The sequence below is a fragment of the Rhincodon typus genome, chromosome 2 (genome assembly GCF_021869965.1).
Source record: "Rhincodon typus isolate 14 chromosome 2, sRhiTyp1.1, whole genome shotgun sequence".
Classification (NCBI taxonomy): Eukaryota; Metazoa; Chordata; class Chondrichthyes; order Orectolobiformes; family Rhincodontidae; genus Rhincodon; species Rhincodon typus.
This window is the reverse complement of record NC_063333.1, coordinates 85,565,059-85,592,966: the sequence shown is the minus strand read 5'-3', so window position 1 is coordinate 85,592,966 and position 27,908 is coordinate 85,565,059. Positions and strand designations below refer to the sequence as shown.

Genomic DNA, 27,908 nt, shown 5'->3' with positions numbered 1-27,908 from the left:
AGGCGTCTGTGAGCTCCAAAGTGCAGTACTGTAGAGCTGAACTATATTAAAGATAAGTCCCATTTGTGCCCAGATGATGTGGTGTGTACAGTTCTTTGCCATTGCCAGTTTCCCTCAGTGGAGGGAGCAAGTGGGTTGCTGCCCTTAAAGCACACCCAGAGATGTCTGGAATACTGACCAAGACAGATCCCAGAGAAAAGGCCTGCAAGATGCAGCGGTCAGTTATCGCTGAGAATTGTCATGATCTAGTTTCTCTACACAGCTTGGGAAAGCAGAAAACTGCAAAACATTACACAATAATAAAGGACAATGCATGCCAAACGATCTCTCGCTGCTCACTAGCAAGGTTCTCATCTTGCTGTTGAAACCTTGGATGGAAATTGAACTTTTCTTTCTTCGACATTGAGAACTTCACTATTTCATTATCATCATATTTGATCAACTAATTTGTTCATTGCCCATCAGGGGCTGGGTTGATTTGATCACTTGTACTAGTCAAAATTAATGAGCCAATTCCAAGTGAAAGAAGGAAGAATTTAGTCACTTTCTAACCCTGTGAAAAAAAGATGAAATGCAACATCAAACAAAATCACACAAAACAGGCATGAACTTTGAAAAGGAGACTGTGTCGAGCAGAAAGGCAAGATAAAGAACATTAAGAACTTTCTCAACTTCTTAGAAGTCCTTAAGTTGTTATACTTGGACCTGAGAACGCAGCTGTTTGTTGAGGACTTGTATTCTCAGCAGCGAAATCCTTGTGTTTTCAGTGAACGGATGTTTCTCCCATTTTCTTCCCCCACTGGTGTTGGCTTTCAAGATGAAGAGAGGTACAAGGAAGACGGACAGATAAAGATTTGTCCACCTTTGTTGTTACAAATCCATTGTTATTTTTTGCAAATCTGTTACTCCATCAAACAGACACTGAAATCTAACACAAATAGAGAATGCTGGAAAAACTCAGCAGCATCTGTGGGAGAGAGAAACTAAATTAACATTTCAAGTCCTGTATGATTCTTCTTCATAACTGAAAAGGTGTTGGAAAATGTGTCCTTTATATACTTTTGACAGAGACAGAGGAAGGGCAAGGGGAAGATGGAGGAGAGGCCCAGTGCAAAAGACAATGGTGTTGTTGATGGTGGTGAAAGAGATTGTGTGAAATGGAGAGAATGGATTCTCTCTGCTAAGAGCAAAGTAAACAAGACACAGACAAGATAAGCCGATGAGGGTTGCAGAAAGAATGGAAGAAAAAGATAATTTGGTCAGTTTCTGAAGTTATGGAATTCAATGAATGTTGAAACGTCAAGCGGTAAGTGTTAAAGCCTAAAATAATGCAGTTTCTCAAGCTTGCATTGTGCTTCATTGGAAAATTGCAGCAAGCCCAGGGCACAGTTAGCATGAGAGCAACATGGTTTATTGAAATGACAAGCAACTGGGAGGTCAGGGTCATTCCTACAGATAGAGCGGAGGTGTTCCACTATGCAGTCACCCAGTCTGAGTTTGGTCTCACCAATGTAAAGGAAACCTGGTTGTGAGCAGCAAATGAAATAGACATTGAAGTAAGGTTCCTTTATGTATTCTTGAGTCTGACTTTATCATCTTTCCAAGGTCGAGAGCTGTAAGCACCATTAACATCCAATATATGCAACTTATCATATTAGAGAAAATTAAAACAGAAGCTTCAAGTTTCTTGATGCCTGACTGGTTTCAATGCTTTTGATAAAATGTTAATTTCATTTCAGATAATTTTGTTTTTTCTACTACTAACCACCATGTGGTTGGGTGATTGAAACCATTTCGGTCCATGTTTCATCCTTTAAAAAAATCATTTTAATCCATGAAGATTTCAGGTACTAAAATCAGATGATAGAAGTTGAAGATTGGCCATCCACATTTGAGCATTATAATCTCAATATAAAATAATATCCTGTCTGTAGAAACCACAAGTTATTGACTCCCAAAAATAATTGCTTTATGCACCATTCCAAATTTCATTCATGGCTTCTTTAAAAAAAGGTTTACACAATAGCACAAATATTTCATTAAAGTCATCAGTATTTAGGAAATGACTTAGCCTAATTATTTTACATGAAACTTCAATAAGTTTATTGATGACAAGCCAAAGCAACGAGTACTTAGATATTTCTTAATCTGGTATCCAACGTCACTATGGAGTAACTCAAGATAGCATTTCAACCAGTCGATTCCACACATTGTCAAAGTGAAACATTCCACAGTTAGATAAGTCTGCAACCAACACATTCATTGAAGGACTAAAATTCCTTGAGGCTTGTACCATTCATTCATACACATCATTATCTTCATCCTCTTCCTCAGAATTCTTTTTTATGTGTCAATTCAAGGACTCTGCCTCATTTTTTTGGGCAATTCATCACAGCTTGATGCTAGTTCATCCTTAAGCACGTACTTAACTACTTTTCAGGCGTTTCATCATGTATTATTGCTGCTCCAATTCTATCTTCCTCTGTAACAGCCAAATCTAGAAGCTTGCTTTCATCCTCATTTTGTTCATCTTTAAAACCTACATGCCTACATGCCTACATGTAGTATCTCGATCATTTTGCAGTCTGGAAATCATTGAGTTTTTATTGCATGTCATGGCAGAGTGCCCCCATTTGTTCCACTGAAGGTGAAGGAAATGATTGCTTCCCCAAGAGATTTTACGACAGCAGACATTTGGTCTAACAAGAAGGTCTCTCTCTTGAGTCCCAAATACCAGCAAGCACCAGTGCACTATCTGTATGGAGCACATTTGCACAATCCAGCAAATTCAACAGAGTGTTGAACCAGAGATTCCCGAATTTCTTTAATCCTTTGTACAATTGTCCACATCATGTTCTTCAAAGGAGTGACCTCTATTCCTGAAATCCATAACACTTATCCATACATCAAAAGATTTTACCAGATCTATTTTCTTGTAATTTTCACTGAAGAACTCAAATGAAGGCCTCATATCTTCATCACTATCCAACTAATGTGCATTCACCTCCAAATAAATTATACTTCTGAATTTATTTCTAGTCAGAAGTCACAATGCTGAGGCCATACTTTGTTCTCTCTTCATTAGGTATAAAACTCATGCCCACATATCCACTTCATTCTTCTATTGGCCGTATGATTCAGAGTGAGAGAGAATTAGATTGTAATCATATCCCAACATTTTAGACTTTGGTTTATGTTACTTCCCATGATGACTATTAGAATTGTCATGTTCTGGTTGAAAGTGCTTTTCCTTAACTTCCAACCTTCACCTCAAGTAACCATCCTGCACCCCTATGGTGTATTTCAGAAATCCCAGTTGGTGAAAGATATAATTGGAATCACTTGCACAAACATTTATTTATGCACGCAGTTACAAGCAAGCACCACTTGACCCCAAAATCAGACTGACTATTTATAGGGGCTCAAGTGTATTCCCATTTAATGCCACCATCTGCTGGCAATTAAATGCAATATATAATTAACAATCAGAATATTAAAAAAAACTTCGGATCTTCTAAGACAAGATGAGGTCAGAGCAGGGAGGAGATGAAAGAACTACATTAAAAAAGTGTGGGTTCAGGTCCAGAACAGGGGAGAATAATAGTGAGGGTTGGCTTCATCCACAAGCAGAATAGAGAGATGCAGAAGCAGCACAAGTCTTCTAATCTTAGTGTGAAGAGATTCATGAGTTCCCTACCGGCGATGTTACTTTATTTTTGGCATGGAATGAACATATCCCGAAGCTCCCCTAAAAAAGACATTTTATTGCCAGATCAAGATTTCGTCAAGATTTCTCAACATACTACAAAATTTTACCCTGCTGTGTGTTAGATAAATAAAAAAAATCAAGTACAAAGACAGATTGCAGCACAAGTTGCAACAAAGTCATGTCACATTACATTTCCTGTAATGTGACATTTTCATAATAAGTGAAAGGCTAACATGTATGTCTGATTTTACAGGGAAAATAATTGAATTATAGAAATTGATCCCAAAACATACAGAAATACAATGCAATAAAAATGAATTTAACATACCCAACTATCATAAAACTGCGGCCTTGTCTAGTTGCTTCTTTTTAAGATGTACATGTTTTCTGAGCTGTGTCAGCTTCTTTTGAAGTAGTTTTACGCTCTTCCAATTTCTGTCAGTTGATATATCATTTCACCACTTTTGTACTCTCAACTCACTCCAGAACTTCTTTTCCAATACTCTGAGACCCGTAGACTCTCTTTCTAAATATTCTCAAGCCACCATCTCCTCAATGTATTTTCAGTTCACTGCATTATGATTTCTGACACGCAACTTAGTGCTACTTATGTCAACATCCAATGGTTTTTAAAATAGTGTCAGTCATTTACTTCAATCTTATGCTGGTCCACCGTATAGCTACTTGCTGCAATGTGTTCCTACTCTTCACTAGTATCAGTATTCCCTCACCTTTTCAATCTTAAAACTCAACCTCATTGCCCAAGTTTCATTCTTAGTGGGGTCCAGACCACCGTTACTTAGCTTTGGTTCCATGTACTTTTGTGCACCATTCAACAAACTACAAAGTGTGCAAAAGTTCTGATCAATCTCCTAAACCTTCAGGAATAGTGGCAAGAGAAATCAACAGGTACGTAAATCAAAAGTTTGCAAAATATATGCTCCATTTATTTAAAAAATTTAATTAGAATTTACATTTGTTTATAACAGTTTAAAAATAGAGCACTTCAATGCTTAGAGTTTGGTTCTTTCAGATGTTCGGTTCGTTTTCGAAAATAATCCTCTTTTTCCAAATGACAAGGGATAAGGAACAACTAAAAACACAATTTAGGACCAACAGACACAAAAAGTAATCTAGAGATTGCATGAGAGGCACATTTTCTGAGGAGTTCCATTCACAAAGCTGCTGTATTACATTATTTTGAATTTTATTGTATAGGTATTATTCCCTAATGAAGAATTCAATGCTTATTTCACTGAAAATTCTGTGCATATGTGAAATGGATATTTTTGAATATAAAATTACATTATAATTTATTCCATCCAGGATTATCTGTCATTAAAGTCACTCTAACTATTTAAATGGAAAAACTTAAAGTTTGGCATGTTCATACATTTTAACATATTAAGGTTTTCCAGTGCAACATATTGAGAATTTATGAACATGGTAGCGAATACCTTTGTGTATAAGATTTGAGATGAGCCGATTGCCCTCATAGATGGCAAAATTAAACTAATATGGTTAAAATTCCCCCAAAAAATTTACAGGCGGTGAATTATTCAGACATGGACCCATGTTTATTATGTAGGCAAATTTACATAGCAAGTTCCTACGAACAGCGAGTGAAATAAATGCCCAGACTGTAGAGCTGAATAGTTATTCTGCATGCCATGCACATAATTTTAAAACAGGTTATGCTAAACAGAGTGCTATACATATTTGATCCACTATTCAAAATTTGGCTTAGAAAGTCTTACATTCTTGCCAACCATTCAGATTATCTTTGGACAATACAAAAACTAATGATTTGCCAAGACTCCAGACCTACTGTAGCTTTGTCCAAAATTTTATGGATGCATATCAAATTTCTTTTTGGCAAGAGGAGTTTGAAGTATTATCAACACATGATTTAGTGTATCACATAAATATTGAAAAAGACAGTGAGTAATATCTCATTGCATTATGTGGGGATGCAGACAAATTGACCTGATCAATCCATATTTCTTAGTATATCAATGCTTCGCAGTGTAATAGAGTAGGTATGGGTAGCATTAATGCTCAATGCTTAAGTTGTTATTTTAAAGGATCACTGCTTTTCTAATGAAGTGTATTGCAACAAAGTGTTTAGCGACCCTTTTGGCTTAGGTAAAAAGTCCTTCGAAGAAGTCAGATATCTTCTCTCTCACAATGATGCAGTTGGAACTGTTATAATTCGTACTTCTCCCCATAACCTGTAATTCAAGAGGTGATTGACTCTCTTGTTGGAGATGTCATTGCTGAACATTTCCGACTTAATTGTCAAAGCCTGAATGTTTTCCAGATCTTATTACATGCATCATTAACAGAAAAGTTGCAAATGGAACTCAATGCTGTGCAATCATCATTAATCATTCCTGCTCTTGGCCTTTTGGTGGAGGGAAAATCATTGGTGAAGAGGCTGAAAATGATTAGGTTCAATACTGTGGTTAGTTTCACATCCTTAAACCAATGTCTATCAAACCAATTTTGTCCATGGCTAAGGCAAAAGACTCAACGGACCATCTGCCTGTCCTACCCTACCCACTTTTTCTGAAAATAAATCTCAGAATTAATGAGAACATGGGGAACTAGAAATATTTTGCTGTGTTTTCATTAAAACATATAATAACTATTTGTGCATTCTTAAATGTAATGAGGCACGTAAATGAATTCATATCAAAACAGAAGTACAGAATGTTATGTTTTACAAACAAAAGTACAAAAGAACACATTTATTTGAAACATTCTTACACCTGCTACACTATTCATAATAATTCTCTTCTGAGAAATGCATACTTATTTTACATGTCCCCACTGGACTTGAAATGTTAACTCTGCTTTCTCTCTACAGATGCTGTCAGATCTGCTGGGTTTCTCCAGCAGTTTCAGGTTTTTGTTTTAGGTCATCAGCATCTGCAGTTCTGTGTTTTATTTTATGACACTGTTTTGTTGTTCAGTTCCACAGGACTCAAAACATTAACTGTTTTCTTTCCACAGATTCTGTCAGACCTTCTGAGTTTCTCCAGTAACTTCTGTTTTTGATCATACAGTTGCTCCTGCTCAAGAAGCCCCCTACCACACACCCAAGATCCAACATGGTTGGATGACATTAGACAAACCATGGGGCTGGATTTTACATGTCACTGAGAGATGTGTTTTCAGTGGAAAGCCATGTAAATTAGAACAAGCAAAATTAACCAAATCAAATAGAAGCATAGTCTTCAATTAACTGTACACCATATAACCCAAAGTAATAAACATACAAAGGTACACCTAAAGCATCTTGCAATGCAGTCAAATGAAATCTTCATGGGACCCAATAGTCTTCTTCCTAATGTCTAACTTACTAATGTAATTTGTACATGATTGAATCATGCAATAAACTCTAGCTTGTCATACCCAAGGGCGCCTTCTTGGTAAGACTCACTAGTGGGATTCTTCTACCATTGTAAACCAAGTAGGCCCCTGAACCTAGTCATAAAAAGGGTGTGGTAGCAACAAACTATCCCAACCATAACCTGGTACTGATTGGCACCACAACACATGCAACATCAATATAACCTAATGCTCAGTGAAACGTTACAGATGCACATATCAATTTTTATAACATTCTATTTAAAACCTTATGTTTAAGCATTGTCAACTCAATATCATAATGCGCAATTTCTTTATGCAATTTTTGTCCAATATCATCATGATCTGTTGGTTTCTATTCCAGCAATGTCTCTATTTTAAAATTCCTATCACTGATTACAAATAACCTCACCTAAAGCAATCCAAGATTTCAGTGTTCCCCCATTCTGGTCTCCTGGGCATTTGTGAACTTAATTGCTCCATGCCTTCAACTACCAAGCACCAAACTCTAGAATTCTATCTGTTAAACATAGCTTCTTGGAACTCCTCTTTTTGGGCAAGTTTTTTTTTTTGCCTATGCTAATATCTCTTTATTTGACTCAGTGTAAAATTTTGTTTCATAACTCTCCTGGGAAGCACTATAGACTGCTTTACCACGTTACAGGAATTGTATAAATGCAACAGGTCCATCTAAAAATTCTATTTCACTGTTGGCTCTTTTCCGTTCCCTACCAAAAAAGAGGAAAGCAAATTTTACAAGAAAATATCAGCATAGTCATCATGGCCCAATAGATTTATATTGAGATATAATATCCTATCATTATATCAGACCAAGAAATAACCATTTTTCACTCAGTCTTGCAGAAATAGTCTCAATTTAAAAGTTGAAATGCCTTATGTGAAAAGCTAAGAATTCATTAATCTTTATTAACATACAAACATTGGTAAACTATTGTTTTCAAAATGTCCTACCATGCGACATTCGATGGAGCCAATAGTAAGCAAAGTCAACTCCTAATAACGCCAACCACCATGTCCAGGCAGAATCCCATGGGAGTTCAAACAGCCTAAAATTCTTCCAGATGTAAATGTAACCAGTCAACTCAATGCCTCGGCCCAGTAACCTACACAAAAGAAATAAAGGTAAATTTGATACAATGTTACGCTTTTCCAAAACTAAAACTACATACACATTTCAAAACTGAGCAGTGTCTGATTGACCAATACATTTATTTAAAATAGCCAGAGATGGAAAAATATTAGATCCATTTTTAGTCACTACCCTGTTTCCAAAAGATATTTACAATCAAAAAGAAACACCTGCATAGATAAAAAGGCAAGAAGTTGCATATGTCACATGGAATGCAAGGAATAAATTAAATGTTGCTAACTTATGATTTTCAGCTTTTCCCTGCAGTTCTTTTTTATCTATTTGAGTCTCTTTTTTATACATTTTGTTTTCTCAGATGCCTATCTAACTGAAAAGAATTATTGAACTCAATGCGGGAGTGAGGGAAAATAAGTCAAAATTTAAAGATAGAATATCCAAAGTAAAGTAAAAAATTTCTATGGATGTTGGCAAAGTTCTACTTCCACAACAATCTTATGCTTCTTCTTAATAGCACCCTAATAGCACTGGGAGGGTACCTATACCTCAAGGACTTCAGCAGTTCAGGAAGGCAGCTCACCATAACCTTCTGAAGGGCATTTAAAGATGAGTAATAAGTGTCACTTCAGTCAGTGACACTCACATACTATTGAATAAGAAAACACCAGTTTTTTTTTTTAATCAGTATGTTGCATTCCATGAGAATACGAGTTCATCATCTACTGTTCAAGATCCTCATTGATTGAAGAAGAGTCTGTAAACGTTGAAGTATTTCATTTTAAAACATAGGTTGCTGCCAAATAATTCCAGCTTCTCTTGTTCCCAAAAACTAAACTTAAAAAAAAACCATGAGTGTGCACAGTCTATAACTCATTCGTCTGACTTCATGCAATTTGTCATAGACAAATTTTGCTCCTGAGATTAATACATTTAATGGGTGTTTGCTGACATTTGTAGAATAACAATAGTTGGGCCTTAGACAATAATTTTTAAAAAAAGTCAAAGTAGCTTAAATTAAATCTTCTAAAAGAAGTTAAATCCAAAAATTAGACTATCCATTTTATCTTCCAAGAGATGATTCTTTCACGTCCCATCCTGCAGTACTATAGCAAAGTTTTATGTGGAATCCTCCAAAATAATGTAAAATATCACAAATGTTGACAATCTGAAATAAAAACAGAATATTCAGCAGGTATAACAGCACCTGTCGAGATCCACCTTGCCTTAACTGACTCCAGTCCTGCTCTTCCAACACTCCTGTGGCTGTTGACCTACATTGGCTCTTGGCCAAACAATACCTTGATTTTGAAATATTTACCTTTCATCTGTGCTCACCTAATTCTGGTCTCTTAAGCATTGCCGACTTTAATTGCTCCACTTTGAGTGGTCACACCCTCAGTTGCCTGGACTTTAATCTCTGGAATACATTCTTTATATCCCTCCACCTCTCTACCTCACTTTCCTCCATTAAGCCATCCATTATAATTTATTCTTTGACGAAACTATTGGTTATTTCATCTGATGTCTCTTTTCACCCCTTGGTGTCATATTTTGTTTTATATTGCTGCTGAGAGTGTCTTAGGGCATATAAAATTAAAACAACACTGGAGAAACTCAACAGGTCTGGCAGCATCTGTGCTGAGAGAAACAGAGTTAATGTTTCAGGTCTCTAATAATCCATAAAACCTGACTGGATAGGAACGTTTACTGTCGAACGCCAAAATTTAGTCGCTACTCACGGTGCACATAGACTAGTTCCAGCCCAAGGCAGACTATTCTGCAGACGCCTTCTTTAGTCTGTTGTTTTTTTGTTTCTTTATAGCCAGAACTGCCTTTACACACAACTGAATAGAACATAGAACATAGAACAGTACAGAACAGTATAGGCCCTTCGGCCCATGATGTTGTGCCGAACTTCTACCCTAATCCTAAGGTCTATCTAACCTCTATCCCTACCTTATACTATCATCCATATGCCTATCTAATAGCCGCTTATATACCCCTAATGAGGCCGACTCCACTACCCTCTCCGGAAATGCATTCCACATCCCGACCACTCTCTGAGTAAAGAACCTACCTCTGACGTCTCCCCTATATCTACCTCCACTCACTTTAAAACAATGCCTCCTCGTAATAGCTACCTCCACCTTAGGAAAAAGTCTCTGGCTGTCCACTCTATCTATACCTCTGATCATTTTGTACACCTCTATCAAGTCACCTCTCATCCTTCATTGTTCTAAAGAGAAAAGCCCTAGCTCTCTCAATCTTTCCTCGTAAGACCTTCCCTCCATTCCAGGTAACATTCTTTATCCAGTGCTAATGCACCCTCAAGTTCAAGTGATAACAGAGTTTCTGGCGCCATAATGACTTTGGAGGCATTATCTGAGTTACACTGTGGGTTTTGCCTCAGATTGAAGTGCTGAATGGTTTTCAGACTAACAAACCACTGTATTTTTATTCCCCTCACCTTTTTTAAGTATGAACCACCGATGCTAGGTGCACCTTTTTTTTAACCTATTTTCTAATCAACCTGCTCAGCAATATTATTTCACACTTCTGGTAAATGTGGGACTTGAATCAGGGCCTCCTGGCTCAAAGGTAGGGGCGCTACCACTGAATGACCTTCCCACCACCAAAATCACAGTAACTTTTTACTTCTTTTTCTTTTTAGCTGCTATATACCAACAGTAAAAACTCCCAGGTAGCCTGGGTCCACTTTATGAAATTTTTAACCTGTTTTCCAAATCAACTTGTTCAGAGATGTTATTACACACATCTGGAGTAGGTGGGACTTGAACCTGGGCCTCAAAGAGCTCAGGTGCTGAATTCCAAATGGGCGGGCCATTGTCTGCTACCAAGGGAACACATACTCAATGAGCTCCATGAGGAGATTGATCAATGATTCTCCATGTGACTTATAAGAGTCATCACATCCCTTCCAAGTCTGAAGGTTCATCTCACTCCTGTGACGATGGGCTCTCTTGCGTCGCTTTGCCCGTGGCCCAATTTCAGTTGCCTTCTGGATTTGGTCAGGGGTGAGGGCTGGCAAACATCTTCCCTTTGTTAGCCACTAACAATCTCCATTAATAGCTATTCACCCACTTAGCTAGATCGTTATCCACTCCTTTGTCTGTCCAACTGCTCTACTTTCTGTTTGGGCTCTATCCTCAAAGACATGAACCATATTTTCCGGTTTAAAAATCTTTGTCTGGCCTATGAGCATCATGGCCCAATTTTTGGGGGGCTCTTGTTTAATTCTTGCTGCCCAAGTTTTAGAAATTCAGGATAAGCCTAGTCCGCAGGCATCAACATATCAATAGTTCCACCAGAGTTACTTCCGTCATTATATGCAGTGTTGTCCTGTAGTTGAAGAGGAAATGCACAAGCTTCATTTCCAAAGAGCCTATGGTTTGCTTTCACATGTGACTTTGAATACCTGGACCACTCAGCCAGATAGGGGGTAGGTGGTAGAGTGCTATGGATATGTGCCTTACTCTTTTTGTTTTCATGAAGGTCTGAAATACTAAAGGATTGGAGGAAGTTTTTCTCTGGTGTTGTAAGAGGTGGTAGAGGTGCCATTCAGTGCACATCGATCCATTTTGAATGAGTGCAAATAAAGATTTAGAACGTACAGCCCATAAATGGCCCTGCAAAATCTGCATGTACTTACACTTATGGTCACCTGGCCATTCCCATGGGTACAATGAGGCTGCTCATAGAGCCTACCTAGCAAGTTTTGCACAGTTTGACAAGGTTTTTGATATCTGTGTATATGTCAGGCAGCCAAACATAGCTCCTTGCATTCATTCACATTTTAGAAATTCCTTGGTAGCCATTGTGCAATTCTTGAAGTATTGCTCACTGACCTGGATATGGGACAACCATCAAAACTCCTCACAAGATGATACCAGCTGCTATGTTCAACTCCTGATACTTTAAGATATAGGTTTCAACTCTTCCATAGAACGTGCTTGTGGTTTACCATTTAGTTGGATATGATATAACTGCACCAACATTGGATCCTGAATTTGCTAGACAGATACTGGTAGAGTGTCCATGAAGTTCAAAGTCCTGATGACTTCATTTGTCTTTGGAGGTGACAGCAGGCTAGTGGGCAGCGGAGGTAACTCAAGGCATCTGCATTGGAGGTGTGTCTCCCTGAATGATGTTCCAAGATATATTCATAGGCACCTAATAGCAGTGCACAGCATTGGATCTGCGTTGGTGCGAAGGGAAGAATCAACTTGTCTTCCTTGAAGAGGCCCAGCAGAGGATTGTGAGGAGTTACACCAGTGAAATGCTAACCATAGACATACTGGTAAAACATTCCTACTGTAAATACCATGGTCAAACCTTCTTTCTCGATCTGGGCATACTTCCTTCCTGCCTCCTCCAGAGTTCATGATTGCAAGGAGCTATGTTTGACTTCTTGGCATATACTCAGATATCAAAAACCTTACCAAATGGTGCAAAATTTGTCCAGAAGGCTCAATTAGCGTTCTGCTCCATTATCCCAATGGTGCAATAATAGCAGCTGCTATCCTAAACAGAGGCATTGCAGAAATCATAATGAGCTAATATATTTGTCAACAGTAGTTGTTGTCTGGCATTTTCTTTGGCTTTTTCTTGTGGCATTTGTCACAACCATTTCTGATTTTATTTAGCGAGACAGGGAGGGTTGTCAGCAGGATTGCCAGGTTGAGTATGAATTTCCCATAGTAAACTATGAGACTTAGAAAATACTTCAACTCCATTGTGTTCCTTGAAGTTGGAGCCTTACGTATGGCCTTCACCTTCTCTTTGACATTTGTCCTTGTCAACCCTGTACCTAAGGTACATTACCTTGCTCACCTGGAACACCATATATTTCCCTTATTAGCAGGATGCCAGTTACGGGGAAATGTCAGAAAACCCTCCCAAACTCTCCAAATGGTCCTTTGCAGTAGCTTCTGTGATTAACACATCATCCAGATAGACTGCCACTCTGGGTATCCCATGGAGGATGTTTTCCATTAATGCTTGAAAGATGGCACAATTCAAAGACGCTGCTAAAGACAAGCAAGTCTACTTACACAGACCTTCATGAGTTATTTACAGTGATGTATTTCTTGGATGACGCCTCAAGCTCCTGTTGGAGGTAAGTGTGGCTCATATCCAGTTTGAAAAATATGTGACTCCCAGTCAACTTCTGTGCATGTCATAGGGTACCTGACTTAGCAAGAAGCTCTGTTGCCCGTCAATTTATAATCCCCACAGAGTCGGACTGAGTTGTCAGGTTTCACAAAAATGTGACTACTGGTACTGCCCTCTCAGCAAATTGCACTGGGTGCATCATGCCAAGTTCCTCCAGATGTTCCACTTCAGCATCTACTTTGGCATGTAGAGCATAGTGGACTGGTCATACCTTGAAGTATTTAGGTTGGGCTTCTGGGTCTACTTAGATCTTGGCCCTGGCATCTTTTATCTTCCCAAGGCCCTCTTGGAACACTTTGGGATACTTCCCAATGACTTATAGGACACCAGTACCCATTTTAAAGATCAATTGCTAATCCTGGCAAATTTTCTGTGGTCAGTCTCTTCCCAAAGTGTTGGGACCTGGCCCTTGTACCATTAATAAGGGCAGTCAGACTGTCTGCTACCTGTGCATAAACAGGATTACAATGGTCCCAATAAGACATAAAGGCTTCTCAGTGTACGCAGCCAATCTAGCCTTGGTTTCTTGTAGGCATAAAGGCAAGATACCCCTTTGGAGTTTCCAAAAGGTTTCCCCCAATAACAGATACAGAAGCCCATGTGTCTACCTCCATGTCAATGGGATGGTCATTAATTGGGGCCAAGTTGGAAGCAGAGATGCAAATCAGCTGTATTAATTCCTCATCCTCAGACTGATTTATTTGCAAAGCCCTATCTTGCGGTGGCTTCACCCTTTGACCTGGTTGGTATGCACCATTCAGTCATAGAGTTTGCCTATTATTTCAGTAGCCTTAACTAGTGTGAAATTATGACAACAAGTTTGGCATGGACATTCTTGCTCCTCACTGTATTACGGAGAAACTTCACGTACAATTCTGGAACCCTTGCAGCCTACAACTCCAAACACCCTCCCTTTGCAACAAACGGGGAGTTACGAGTGTTATCCACAGGGGACCTGGCTCTGCGTTATGGGGGATCGCAAGGTTGAGGATGATACCGTTCACGCATCCCTGAAACTCCCAAGCCCATTTTCCATGTCTTTGCAGCAAAGGGCCAGTTCTATGGCTTTCTTTAAGTCCAGATCTGGTTCAGACTGTATCTTCCTTTTAGGCACAATATTATTAATTCCACAAACTAAGCAATCCCTTAACTTTTCCCAAAATGCTGACCCATGATCTGTGTTCCAACAATTTTGAAAGTCTCACCAAGAATTCAGTCACTGGTTCCTCACGAAGTCTGTAAGCCATGGTAAATCTACGACACTGCAATTTAACTGATGGTTTGGGGTCATAGTGGTCTGGTACCAGGTTTATCAGATCGTCAAAGAATTTTGACTCTGCAGTGCCGGGTAGCTTAAACTTTTTCTGAATATTAAAGTCAGGGGCCCACAAGTGGTAAGGAGAATGACTGTTTGTTGGTGATCTCTTTCTATCCAACTCTCATTGCTAATGTAATAACTCAGGAAGCCCGACTGGAAAGGGACATCATTTATTGTTGGACATCAAAACAGAGCCACTACGCATGGTGTCCCAACCCAGGACAGATAGTTCTTCAGAGATAGTAGGAACTGCAGATGCTGGAGAATCCGAGACAACAAGGTGCAGGGCTGGATGAACACAGCAGGCCAAGTAGCATCATAGGAGCAGAGAGGCTGACGTTTCGGGCCTAGACCCTTCATCAGAAAAGGGGGAGGGGAAGGGGGTTCTGAAATAAATAGGGAGAGAGTGGGAGGCGAATAGAAGAGGGATAGAGGAGAGGATAGGTGGAGAGGAAACAAACAGGTCGAAGAGGCGGGGATGGAGCCAGGAAAGGTGAGTGTAGGTAGGGAGTTAGGAAGGGGATAGGTCAGTCCAGGGAGGACGGACAGGTCAAGGGGGCGGGATGAGGTTGGTCGGTAGGAGATGGAGGTGCGGCTTGAGGTGGGAGGAGGGGATAGGTGGGAGGAAGAACAGGTTAGGGAGGCAGGGACGAGCTGGACTGGTTTTGGGATGCAGTAGGGGGAGGGGAGATTTTGAAACTTGTGAAATCCACATTGATACCATTGGGCTGCAGGGTTCCCAAGCGGAATATGAGTTGCTGTTCCTGCAACCTTCGGGTGGCATCGTTAGTCGCGAACCATTTCAACTCCCCCTCCCATTCCTCAGACGACATGTCCATCCTGGGCCTCCTGCAGTGCCACAACAATGCTACCAGTCCAGCTCGTCCCTGCCTCCCTAACCTGTTCTTCCTCCCACCTATCCCCTCCTCCCACCTCAAGCCGCACCTCCATCTCCTACCGACCAACCTCATCCCGCCCCCTTGACCTGTCCGTCCTCCCTGGATGGACCTATCCCCTTCCTAACTCCCTACCTACACTCACCTTTACTGGCTCCATCCCCGCCTCTTCGACCTGTTTGTTTCCTCTCCACCTATCCTCTCCTCTATCCCTCTTCTATCTGCCTCCCACTCTCTCCCTATTTATTTCAGAACCCCCTTCCCCTCCCCCTTTTCTGATGAAGGGTCTAGGCCCGAAACGTCAACCTCTCTGCTCCTATGATGCTGCTTGGCCTGCTGTGTTCATCCAGCCCTGCACCTTGTTGTCTCAGATAGTTCTTCAGTTTTTTTTATATATCCAGAAGTGTTATCACACACGACTAATTTTTTTTCCCCAATCACCAAATCACCACGGTATTTTTATTTCATCTGTTAACCACCATCAATAAATGGTGGGTGTTTCCGATTGAATAATTTACGTGCAAAACCCATTAAGGACAACATAAAGTGAGGGAGAGGTAGGGCTGGGTCCTTTTTTTTTAATTGGCAGAAACATCATTAATTCCATGTGGCCACCAAGCATAGCACTTCAAACATTATTAAAATCTTTCACGTAAAAGCAATGGGACATCAGTAAAGAATGAACTTTTTCAAAAAAAAAAAGGCACAGTCTCTTCAAGCATACCAAACTTAAATCATTTTAAAATTTCTTTCCCTAAATATTCAATTCATTTTTTCCTGAAATTTAATCCCAACAAGTAATTATCTTTGAAATAATATTTTAACAAAAGAGGGTACAGAAAGAAAGAATTTGGAATGTGTTCCCATCAAAAGATGTAAACATGTAAGTGCTATTGTCCGTCAACATGTAAATTGGGTTAACTTCTGGATCTGTTTTTTTTTTTATATATCCAGAGGTGCTCTTACATACAACTGATTTATTTTATCCCCAGCACCAAATCACTGTATTTTTTTTTGTTTTTAGCTATTAATTGTTACCAGTAAATCAATTAGATATTTACACGCAAAGCTCATTAAGGGCAATAAAAACCATCAAAAGTGAGGGAGAGATTGGGAAAGGGGAGGAGGTTCAATCAAATGGATGTGTCTACTTTATAAAGGGTTCAGGTAATGAGTTCCAAATGGGTAGGCCATTGCCTGTTACCAGGAAACTCATACGCATCGAGCTCCATGGGAAGATTAATTAGTGATTCCCCATGGGCCTTGCAAGGGTTATCATAGAGTCAAATATGGCTCTTCTTTTGAACAATGTTTTGAAGCATTTCACTACATTAAAGTTATCATATAAATATAGAGGTTCCCATCTTGGAGAAATGCAAAAGCTGCTATTTCAACAGTGACAATGATAAGTCAAGATAATCACCAAAGCCAAATGAACCACAAAAAAGGGTTCTACAGTTTGAATTGAAGGGCTTAACTCACAGGACAAATGATTGTTCACCTGGGATATATATTTAAATCACTTTTATTAGCACTGTTGCCTCACAGCACCAGGGACCCAGGTTCAGTTCCACCCTTCGGCAACTGTCCGTGTAGAGTTTGCACATTCTCTCCATGTCTGCATGGGTTTCCTCCAGGAGCTCCGATTTCCTCCCACAAGTCCAAAGATGTGCAGGCTAGGTGAATTGGTCACACTAAATTGTCCATAGTGTTCGGGGATGTATAGATTAGGTGGGTTGTAGGTGGATGGGTCTGTGTGGGATGCTCTGAGGGTCAGTGTGGACTTGCTGGGCTGAAGGGCCTGTTACCACACTTTAGGGATTCTATGATGATGATCTAATCTGATTTGTTTCAACACACCGTAACCTCAAGACATCATGTAAGCATTCATGACATTGGTACAAGATCAGTTTGAGACTTGGAGTCACCTGCATGAATAAAGACTTGAAATCTGATACCATTTTGATGGGAGAAATTCATTAAGGTTCCTTTATTAGAGTACAAGGGCAATGGAAGAAACCAAGATATCAAAACTTCATCCTCTAGCATTTATGGTCTGCATGTGTGGATCAATAATCCAGGCAAGAATCAATATATTCAGCAACAAAAGTGGTGTGGGTCTGTACCTGTGCGTGAATGCACTAAGGGGGTGGGGGATGCGGCCTGTTCGAGGTGCACGTGCAGGATTTAAGATGCAGAGATATAATTGGTACAAGATTCAATCCTAACCTTCATTCTCAGTTAAATTATTCAAATGTTTTATGTTCATTTTTCCCTGTATTATTGCACTATTTCAATGATCTTCACATTTCTGCTCTTGTCTTCGGAGCTCCAAGTGTAGTATTATTTCTGTTCCTCCTGCTCTCAATATAAGCATTCTGTTGAAATTGTACTCCACTTGTATTCTTTTATATCTCAGAATTGTTGGCTGCCTGAGGCTTTTATCTCTCACACAATCTTTTGACTTTAGTCAAAACTTGATATTCCCTAATAACTACTTCTTGATTTATCCATTCTATTTTAATGTTATTCTTGATGGCTTCTTGTATTACATGCCTTGGCCCTTCATCTGATTTCTCAATTCAACTCATAAACAAGTGTACATGTCAAGCATAACAATCATGCTGGAAGACTGATACTGTATTGGAGGCCACCAAGTGAAGAGATGGCTACCAGAGATCCTCAAAAAGAAAGTGAAAATTCATTTTTTTTTAACAAGAATTTATTCACAAAATCTTTAGAGGCCCCATGTTTTATAGTGGCTTGCAGGTCTTAATTTTAAATAGTCACTGAACTGAGAAGTAACCATTTCAAATTGATACACAGAATCACATGATCTTGTCTGAACTTCCTTTTTTTAAATGTCTTCTCTCTTTTAAAGGAAAACATATTTTAGAAATACAGGAATAGAGCTGTAGTAATGTGTATTTTGGCTGGATTGTGATGGTAACTACTGGCCTCACTGTCCACTGGAGTAGTACCAGATGATTGGAGGGTGGCAAATGTTATTCCCTTGTTCAAGAAAGGGAATAGGGATAATCCTGGAAATTACAGACCAGTCAGTCTTACTTCTGCGGTGTGCAAATTATTGGAGAGGATTCTGAGAGATAGTATTTATGATTATTTGGAAACGCACAGTTTGATTAGAAATAGTCAGCATGGCTTTGTGAGGGACAGGTCATGCCTCACAAGCCTTACTGAATTCTTTCAGGATGTGACACAACACATTGATGAAGGTAGAGCACTGAATGCAGTGTATAAGGATTTTAGTAAGGCATTTGCTAAGGCTCCCAATGGTAGGCTCATTCAGAAAGTAAGGAGGCATGGGATTCAGGGAAATTTGGCTGTCTGGATACAGAATTAGCTGTCCAATAGAAGACAGAGGGTGGTCGTCGATGGAAAGTATTCAGCCTGGAGCTCGATGACCAGTGGTGTTCCGCAGGGATCTGTTCTGGGACCTCTGCTCTTTGTGATCTTTATAAATTACTTGGATGAGGAAGTGGAAGGGTGGGTTAGTAATTTTGCCGATGACACAAAGGTTGGTGAAGTTGTGGACAGCGTGGAGAGCAGTTGTAGGTTGCAATGGGACATTGACAGGATGCAGAGCTGGGCAAAGAAGTTGGGCAGATGGAATTCAACCCAGAATAGTGTGAAGTGATTCATTTTGGAAGATCAAATTTGAATGTAGAATACAGGGTTAATGGCAGGATTCTTGGCAGGGTGGAGGAACAGACGGATCTTGGGGTCCACGTCCATAGATCCCTCAAAGTTGCCTCCCAAGTTGATAGGGTTGTTAAGAAGGCATATGGTGTGTTGGCTTTCATTGGCAGGGGGATTGAGTATAAGAGCCGTGAGGTTATGCTGCAGCTCTATAAAACCCTGGTTAGACCACACTTGGAATATTGTGTTCAGTTCTGGTTGCCTCATTATAAGAAGAATGTGGAAGCTTTAGAGAGGGTGCAAAGGAGATTTACCAGGATGCTGCCTGGACTGGAGGAAAGGTCTTACGAGGACAGGTTGATGGAACTAGGGTTTTTCTCATTGGAGTGAAAAAGGATGAGAGGTGACTTTATAGAGGTATACAAGATGATGAGAGGCATAGATCGAATGGATAGCCAGAGACTTTTTCCCAGGGCAGAAAAGACTATTACAAGGGGGCATAATTTTAAGGTGATTGGAGGAAGGTATAGGGGAGAAGTCAGAGGTAGGTTCTTTACACAGAGTGGTGGGTGCATGGAATGCGCTGCCGATGGTGGTAGTGGAGTCAGATACATTAGGGACATTTAAGCGACTCTTGGATAGGCACATGGATGATAGTAAAATGTAGGGTATGCAGGGTAGTTTGATCTTAAACTAGGATAATAGGTCAGCACAACATCATGTGCCAAAGGGCTTATATTGTGCTGTACTGTTCCATGTTCTAACATATGGCTGTCAAGGGAGCTTTCCCAATTTTACTGCCTGCCATTGACAAATATTGGAAGGATTTGGAGGTTGACAATCAACTTTCTGGCCTCTTATGTACACATTTCATCCAGACCTGGGGGTGGGACTGAAGCCTATAGCTTCTGGTTTAGAGGCAGAATGACTACATCACAAAACTTCCCAGTTGCAAATGGTCCTGATGAGAAATGATTTTCAAGCTTATGCACTGGATCCCTATTGATCTTATGGATTTTCATTTTGGTTCTGTGCACAGTATGTACCCTCTTCTACTTTTATTAACCTTACTCAATCCCTGATAAAGACTAGCTTCTTAAGTCCCATGTATCAAAAGAATGTTTTGGATTACGATTGACCTTACCTATTACTATTGGGGAATAAATTAAACTCAAAGTTAAAAACATCCGATATTTTATACATACCAGTATTTGATCATCAGCCTGGGTTACATTTTTAAGTTCCACTTGTTCTTTTCTTTGCTTTCATTAAGGCTTTTAATTTTAATTAAGCATATTAAAATATTAACAATGACGGCTCCAATTGCTGGTTCATTTTTTGAGAGATCAAAAATTATATTTACAGTGCTGTAGCTGGATTGCTTGCTAACACCAAAATGCACTTGCAATGCTACTTAGCAGTATAGATGAAATGGTACCCTAAGAGGAAAAGGTTGTTGAACTTGGTCTTAGGAGTAAGTCAGCTGAGGACAGTCATGAAGCCACAAAATACAGTAAGAATCAGGCAGATAAATTAATTGATATTTGTTGGAGGTCTCCATGTTCCACTGTATCGAGGACCACAGTAAACAGTCATTTGTGTGTAATATGATGGCTGAGGATGCGATGGATGCTGAAGAGCTGGGAGATTGGCAGCAATCCTCTGAGGAAGAAGCTGAAGACATTGAGCTGGAGGAACATCACCTCACAGTGATAAAGCAGTGCAAGATCGGGCAAAAAAACCAGGCAGGACTAACTGACCCCTACTGTCGACAGATGTGAGCTGAGTTAAGTTATTCCTTATTGACTGAAAATTTCTGTAACAAGCAAACATACCCTGGTTTAGTTCCAAAAGCAAATGTTTTGTTTTTGTTTGTGCTTTCTCTGCTTTTGCCATTGTTTCATAAAGAGTAATGTTAACAACTGTTTGAAGGCTTTCCAACATGTGATGTTCCTACATTCAAAAGTGAAATGATGCTATGCCACAAAGGGCATTCAGGAAACAGCGGTGGCTCTAATGATGGGTAGCCTTTGTAGATTCATTCTTGCTCAAAAGTGCCAATACACATAGAAACATGATATTCTATTTTGTTATAAATCAGACAAAGTCCCCTCAAAATATTCAGAAGATAGTCAAGACCCTAACTTACTCTCATTTTAAAGGTAAATGTAAGGTGTTGTGTTCCAGATGAAATTTGATTGGTCAAAATACTGAATTTAAAGCAAAACACACTTTATTCTTCCGCTATAGTTAAAATACAACAAAAGAAAGGAGGAATTGGAATAATTTAACTGTACTGGAAAACTTAACAATAACTTACAGTAACTACTACTAATTAACTGTTCCAATATAGTAACATCCCCTAAACACACCCTTGGCAAGAGGCAAATTCAGAACACAAATTGGCTCACATGCAATTCCTTTAGCAGGTAGAGAACCCCCAGCTTTTGGCTGTAACTGAGAGAGGGAAAGAAAAGTTTTCACTTCTTCAAGACCCCAACAGCAACTGCTGAAAGCTAAACGAAAGATCCTGGTTTTGTGGGAGTTTGACCCCACTTAGGCTGCTTCTATCATTTTAAATTTAAAAAAAAAAACCCAAGGCCTCACAAGCTATTTGCTGTAGCAGTTCTGGGAGGCTGCTCAGGACAAATTAACCTCTTGGAGCCACAGCATTGTCACAATTTATAATGGAGTGTCACCTGTGCCACCAATGCACACTGACAAGCTTTCCTTTGTTGTTTCCCTCCCACAATGTGTACTGTAAAAGACTACTCATGGCTGACAACATTCACCCTGGTGCACAACAACAGCAGCAAACAGTTCCGCTGTTGCTGAGTGTACAACAGTACAAGAATGGTGCTGGGGGTCATGGTTTATATGTATCAGAGGAATGCGTAAGATAACTCACTGGACCGTACAAGATAAAAACTCCACGAACCCCCACAAAACTTAGTCAATCTTTGGGAAAATCCAAACCTTGGGTTTTGAATATTATGTTCCGAGGGAACAAAAGAAAACAGTGATCACATTTTTCCTTTATTCATTGACGGGATGAGGGTATTGCTGGCTAGGCAGCATTTATGCTGCCTCACCGCGCCAGGGACCCAGGTTCGATTCCACCATCAGGCGACTGTCTGTGTGGAGTTTGCACATTTTCCCCGTGTCTGTGTGGGTTTCCTCCGGGTGCTCCGGTTTCCTCCCACAGTCCAAGCATGTGCAGGCTAGGTGGATTGGCCATGCTAAATTTCCCATTGTGTCCAGGGATGTGTAGATTAGGTGGGTTTATAGGGGGATGGGTCTTGGTGGGATGCTGTGAGGGTCGATGTGGACTTGTTGGACTGAAGGGCCTGTTTCCACACTGTAAGGATTCTATGATCTATGACTGCCCATCCCCAATTGCCCAGAAGGCAGTTAAGAGTCAACCACATTGCTGTGGGTCTGGAATCACTTGTAGGTCAGACCAGGTAAGGCAGTTTCCTTCCCTAAAGACCATTAGTGAACCAGATGGGTTTTTCATGACAATTGACAATGGATTCACAGTCATTGTTAGATTCATAATTACAGACATTTATTGAATTCAAATTCCACCGTTTGCCATGGCAGCATTCAAACCCAGGTCTCCAGAACGTTATCTGGGTCTCTGGATTACCGGTCCGCTGATGATACCACTAAGCCATCACCTCCCCAATCCCTTGTCACCCTTCTTCAAGAAAGGACCCAACCCGAAACATTAACTTTCATGCTTCTCTGATGCTGCCTGGCCTGCTGTGTTCCTCCAGCTCCACACTGTGTTGTCTTTGACTCCAGCATCTGCAGTTCTTGCTTTCCCCGGTTGTATCAAACCACCATTCTATGGCCAGAGCCAATGTAGGGCTCAAGGACTCAGTACAAGGCAATAATTCCAATGCAGCTAAATCTAAAGGAATGCCTCGTCAATGTTAAATTTAAAATGGCAACTACCTTGCATCTGGTATCCTCCAAAAAAGCCTTTAAAGTTGGAAATTTTAGGGGGTACTAACTCATTAAAACATAATTGTTACTAAGGAAAAGTTAGAAGTTGAAAAACCTACTGACTCCTGGGTAGCTACTAAACTGAACCCCTGACTCACCAGTGAACCCTTCAACTACATCCCCCCTCCAACCCATGACACCATCAGTCCCAACAGCCCAAAACCCCAACCACAATGGACCAGACTCTATCTCCCAACCCAGCTTCACTGGACCAGATAAAAACATGAACAAGACCCTCCTGACATGACACTTGCAGACCCTTCTCACAGAAATAACACCATCAGATCAGACATTCTCTGTTCTCGTCCATTTTAATGGCATCCTAATCTTTCAGCCACCTTCCCTCTACTGCCTTCATGTACATCCTGACCCCACGCTTACCTTATAGATAGTTTTAATCAATCCGACCAAACATGTTATGACTCACATCTGGAACGGGTGGGACTTGAACTCACAGAGGCAGGAGCACTACCACTGCACCACAAGAGCCCTCGCCCTTACCTTACATATTACCTTTTCACAGTCACTATCAATGCCTGGGTATGCTAACAGACATTTCAATGGAAGAATACAGCGCACTAACTGCTGCATAATGGAAGCATGGGTTCAATAACACTCTGCTGCTGGCTGGACCCATTGGGAATCAATATTGTGGTTGTTGGAGGTCAATCATCTGAGGACATCTCTGCAAAAGGTCATCAGAGAAGTCTCCTTCGTCCACCCATCTTCAGTTGCTTCATCAATCACCCTCCCTCCACCATAAGGTCAGATGGGATTTTCGCTGATGTTTGTCCAATTTTCAACATCATTTGCAACTTCTCAGATACTAAAACAGTCTGTATCCATATCCAACTATACCTGGGCAATACCCAGCCTTGGGTTGATAAGTGGTAGGTAACAGTCAGCCCACAGAAATGTCAGTCAATGATCATCTTCAACAAGACAGAATTCAACTACTGCCAATGAAATTCAATGACATCATTGAATTATCCCTCTCTCAATATCCTAGTGGGTTACTACCACTGACCAGAATCTGAACTAAACAGACCATATAAATACAATGGTTACAAGAGTAAATCCGATTCTCAGAATTCTGTAGTGAGTAGTTCACCTGGTGTCTTCCTAAAGCCTATCCACCACCTACAAGTCACAAGTTTCAAGTGTGATGGAATATTCTCATTTTACCTGGATGAATGAAGATTCAACAACACTCAAGAAGCTCGAAACCATTCAGGCCAAAGCAGGCCTGTTGGCTGGCAATAATCAACAATCATAAATATTCACTTCATTCTGCACAGAGGCACAATGGCAGCACAATACAATCTACGGGATCCACTGCAGCTAACTCACCAAGGTTCTTTAAGTAACACCTTCCAAGCCCATAACCTGAGAAGGACAAAAGCAGTAGATTCAATGGATCACTACTATCTGCAAGATCCCGTGCAAGAATTTGGAATTTTATCGTCATTCCTTCATAGTGCTGAGTCAAAATCCCTTTCTAACTATGACATGGTTGAAACACATACCCCAAGGACTGCAGCAGTTCAAGAACGCAATTCACTGTGATATTTTCGAGGGAAATCAGGAATAAATCCTGATCTAGCCAATAACGCCCCCATGAGCGAATGAGGAACGAAAGGCTCATGCAAGACAGACACTGAGGGATTGCACAACGGTGATTTATTGATGATTAGAATAAATGTGGTATTGGTTGATCTGTCAAGGAAGTTTAAATTAAGTCTTTGTGGCAACTTTTAATTCAGCAATATGGTCAAGTATTGAACAAGGAAAGGGAAGACAAGATGCTGGACTAGTGGTTAATGGGAAAATGGGGTTGCATTTACTATTACTACAGTCGATCATGAAGGAACTATCTAGCCTACCTTCTCCCTCTCTCCTCATTAACTGTCTCTTGTGAGTACGTTCAGCGACTGACCACCATTGAGGACCAATGACAATGCTTAGTCCCCTGGTTCAATGGAACGGAGGTTTTGTTAAAGAAGGTTTCAAATGGTCATGGCAACCTGCCATTAAAGTTTAAGCCTCCACCAGTGCTCAATCACATCCAAGAAGCTAATCCTTTTATTGTATATCCTGCATGCAGAGCCTCCTGTGATTTGGAACTGTGTAATCATCTTCTTTGTCCTGTGTAAAAACATGTAGCTGAGGAGAAGCCTACTATTGTTCCTGGTCCCTTATTTCCATATTTTCCATGATCCACTGTATTACGTAGTTCCAAAAATAATTTTTGTAAAACTTCTCCACTATATTCATCCCTTTTTCTCCCAAAATTCCTAAATTTACCCATTGTCAGTCTTATCAAAGGAAAAGTATCTCTCAAAAAGTCATTGCCTTGAATCATTGCAGAGTCAGTAATGGGCGAAGTATGGAGCATCAGGCAGACTCAAATAATACTTTCCAATAGGAGGTTTGCAGTCACAGGCCTTTCTGACTGAAAAAAAAATGACAAAGGTCTGCCTGTTTGACATAGGAATCCCTATTGACCACATACAATTATTACAGCCAGTTACAAATGTTGTGTGAACAAAGCCAGAAATAACATTGGAAAGGTCATGGGTAATGCTGACCTTTGACTGATTTGCATATCCAGTATATTCATCACATTTGCAGAAAACACCTCAAGAAAGCACAACACAGTAACAAAATAGCTTCCAAACAGGAAAGAAAGCTAGTTATTTCCTGTTGCTCTCTGATGTGAAAATAATTAGACCGCTTCAATCAAAAGAAACTTTCATCAGCAAAATTGTTTTCAGTATATGCTCATTTGGAGCATTTTAAAAGCAAACTCAGTTTATCAACCAACCACTCTTCTGATGCTCCAGACCCAATGGGAGATCAGCTAGTCCAATAAGTGTAAACATCTCACAATAAAGTATTGAGTACAAGAAGATCATCTCATAGAATCATAGAACACCTACACTGTGGAAGCAGTCCATTCGACACATTGAGCCTACACTGACCCTCTGAAGAGCATCCCACCCAAAGCCACCCACCTACCCTTTTCCTTGTAACCTTGCAATCCCATGGCTAATCCACACAGCCTGCACATCACTGGACACTATGGGCAATTTAGCATGGCCAGTTCATCTAAACTCGGCCAGTGAAACTCTGTAACATGGTTTATTTATGCATAAAAACTAAACCAAACAAGCTGATCATGATAATTGGAAAATCTGTAGTAAAAATATTCAGTACTACTTCACAAAGGGCATCATGAAGTTAGGAAAATGGCTGGAGGCTTCTACTGAAGAATCTTCTGTCGTGACAGAAAAATAATAAAGCAACATTTGATAGCTGTAAAGTGTAATGTTTTGATTGCAGTTGTTCGGAATACAGGACAAGTCAGATTCCAGAGTGAAACATGGCTTAATGAATCATAATTTTTATTTGTGAAAATTAGTAACCATGGTGGTCAGTCACTGAATGTGTGCACAAGAGACAGCCAAGATAGTTTTAACAAAAGAACATCAAAGTTTATTACACACAAAAATGTTTATCACACGTAAAAGGTGTTTTTAAAAAATTGTACATTGTAAGTGATAGTTGAAAAGGTCTTGTTACAAATATCAGAAATAAAGATTCAGCACTTCTGCCCTCAAGAATAACCTTACAAATGCTCAAACCTCAGTGAAGGGTTACCCCTTTTACACGTTAAAATTCCATGTTTAGCTGGCACGCTCTTTCTTTCTTTCCAGCAATTGTCTGCATGGCTTCAATATTATTTCATCCATCAATATCTCTTCCTGCAATCCTTAAACAAATGAACAACAAAAACTTTCTTAACAGAGATTCAGTGAAGCCTCTCTTCCACAGCCTTCCATTTCTGGAGCTTTTTAATACTGAAACTAAACTACTCAGGACTTCTTTTATTCTGTCCTTACTGTTCTGGAGATTGCCAACTTGTGCACTACTCTTACAGGCTTTTATCCCTGAATGACCTGCTTCTATCTGGAATAAATCTACACACTCACTGACCTTCTGGGTGGTTCTCTCTTTCTAAAAGCAAACTGTTCCAGACTTTGTCTCTCTGTGTCATAGGGAACAGGCCAATTTGTTTCTCTCTTCTGCTCTTTGATTTCTAAAGCAGTAAGGTATGCGCCACAAAATTCTGCTCCTGAGGTAAACTGTAAAAGACAAAGACAAAAAAGCTATTGAATGGTTTTACAATCCATCAGGTGGAGTGCCAAGCAGATACACTTAATCCAAACCAGGAGTTTTGTTGGTTCAAGGCTTCTTGTTTGTTCCTGAGCATTCATAGCCAGGAACACTGGCATCAAATCATTATTTGTCGTGACCACTGCATCCTACTGGCTGACTGTCGGCTCCAGGAGGATTGGAGGGTTGGCAGAGAGTTCTGGAAGCTGACAAGGAAACTGTCGACCTCAGAAGACACTGAGGAACACTAAAGGGATTTGTACGTTTGGAGAACTGTGAAACTCCTCTTTGATTCACAGACAGTGGCGACAAGTGATCAAACATCAAAAGCTTCTTCAAATGATATCTTTCTGTATCATTCTCACCTGAACATATCTCAACTCCAGAAAATCACGCTGTTATGATTCCAGTTGATGGTATTACTAGGCAAGTCAAATCTCAAAATAAAATATGACTTGATGGATT

General features: G+C 40.0%; 1 protein-coding gene across 1 annotated transcript in view; it reads right to left on the bottom strand.

The window, feature by feature from the left end:
* Positions 1-27,908, bottom strand: part of agmo (alkylglycerol monooxygenase) — a 343,652-nt gene that overhangs the window by 252,694 nt on the left and 63,050 nt on the right. Inside the window, exon 3 of the mRNA XM_048612759.1 lies at positions 8,054-8,205. Coding sequence (XP_048468716.1) covers positions 8,054-8,205 — 152 coding nt within the window. The remainder of the gene's footprint in view (positions 1-8,053; positions 8,206-27,908) is intronic.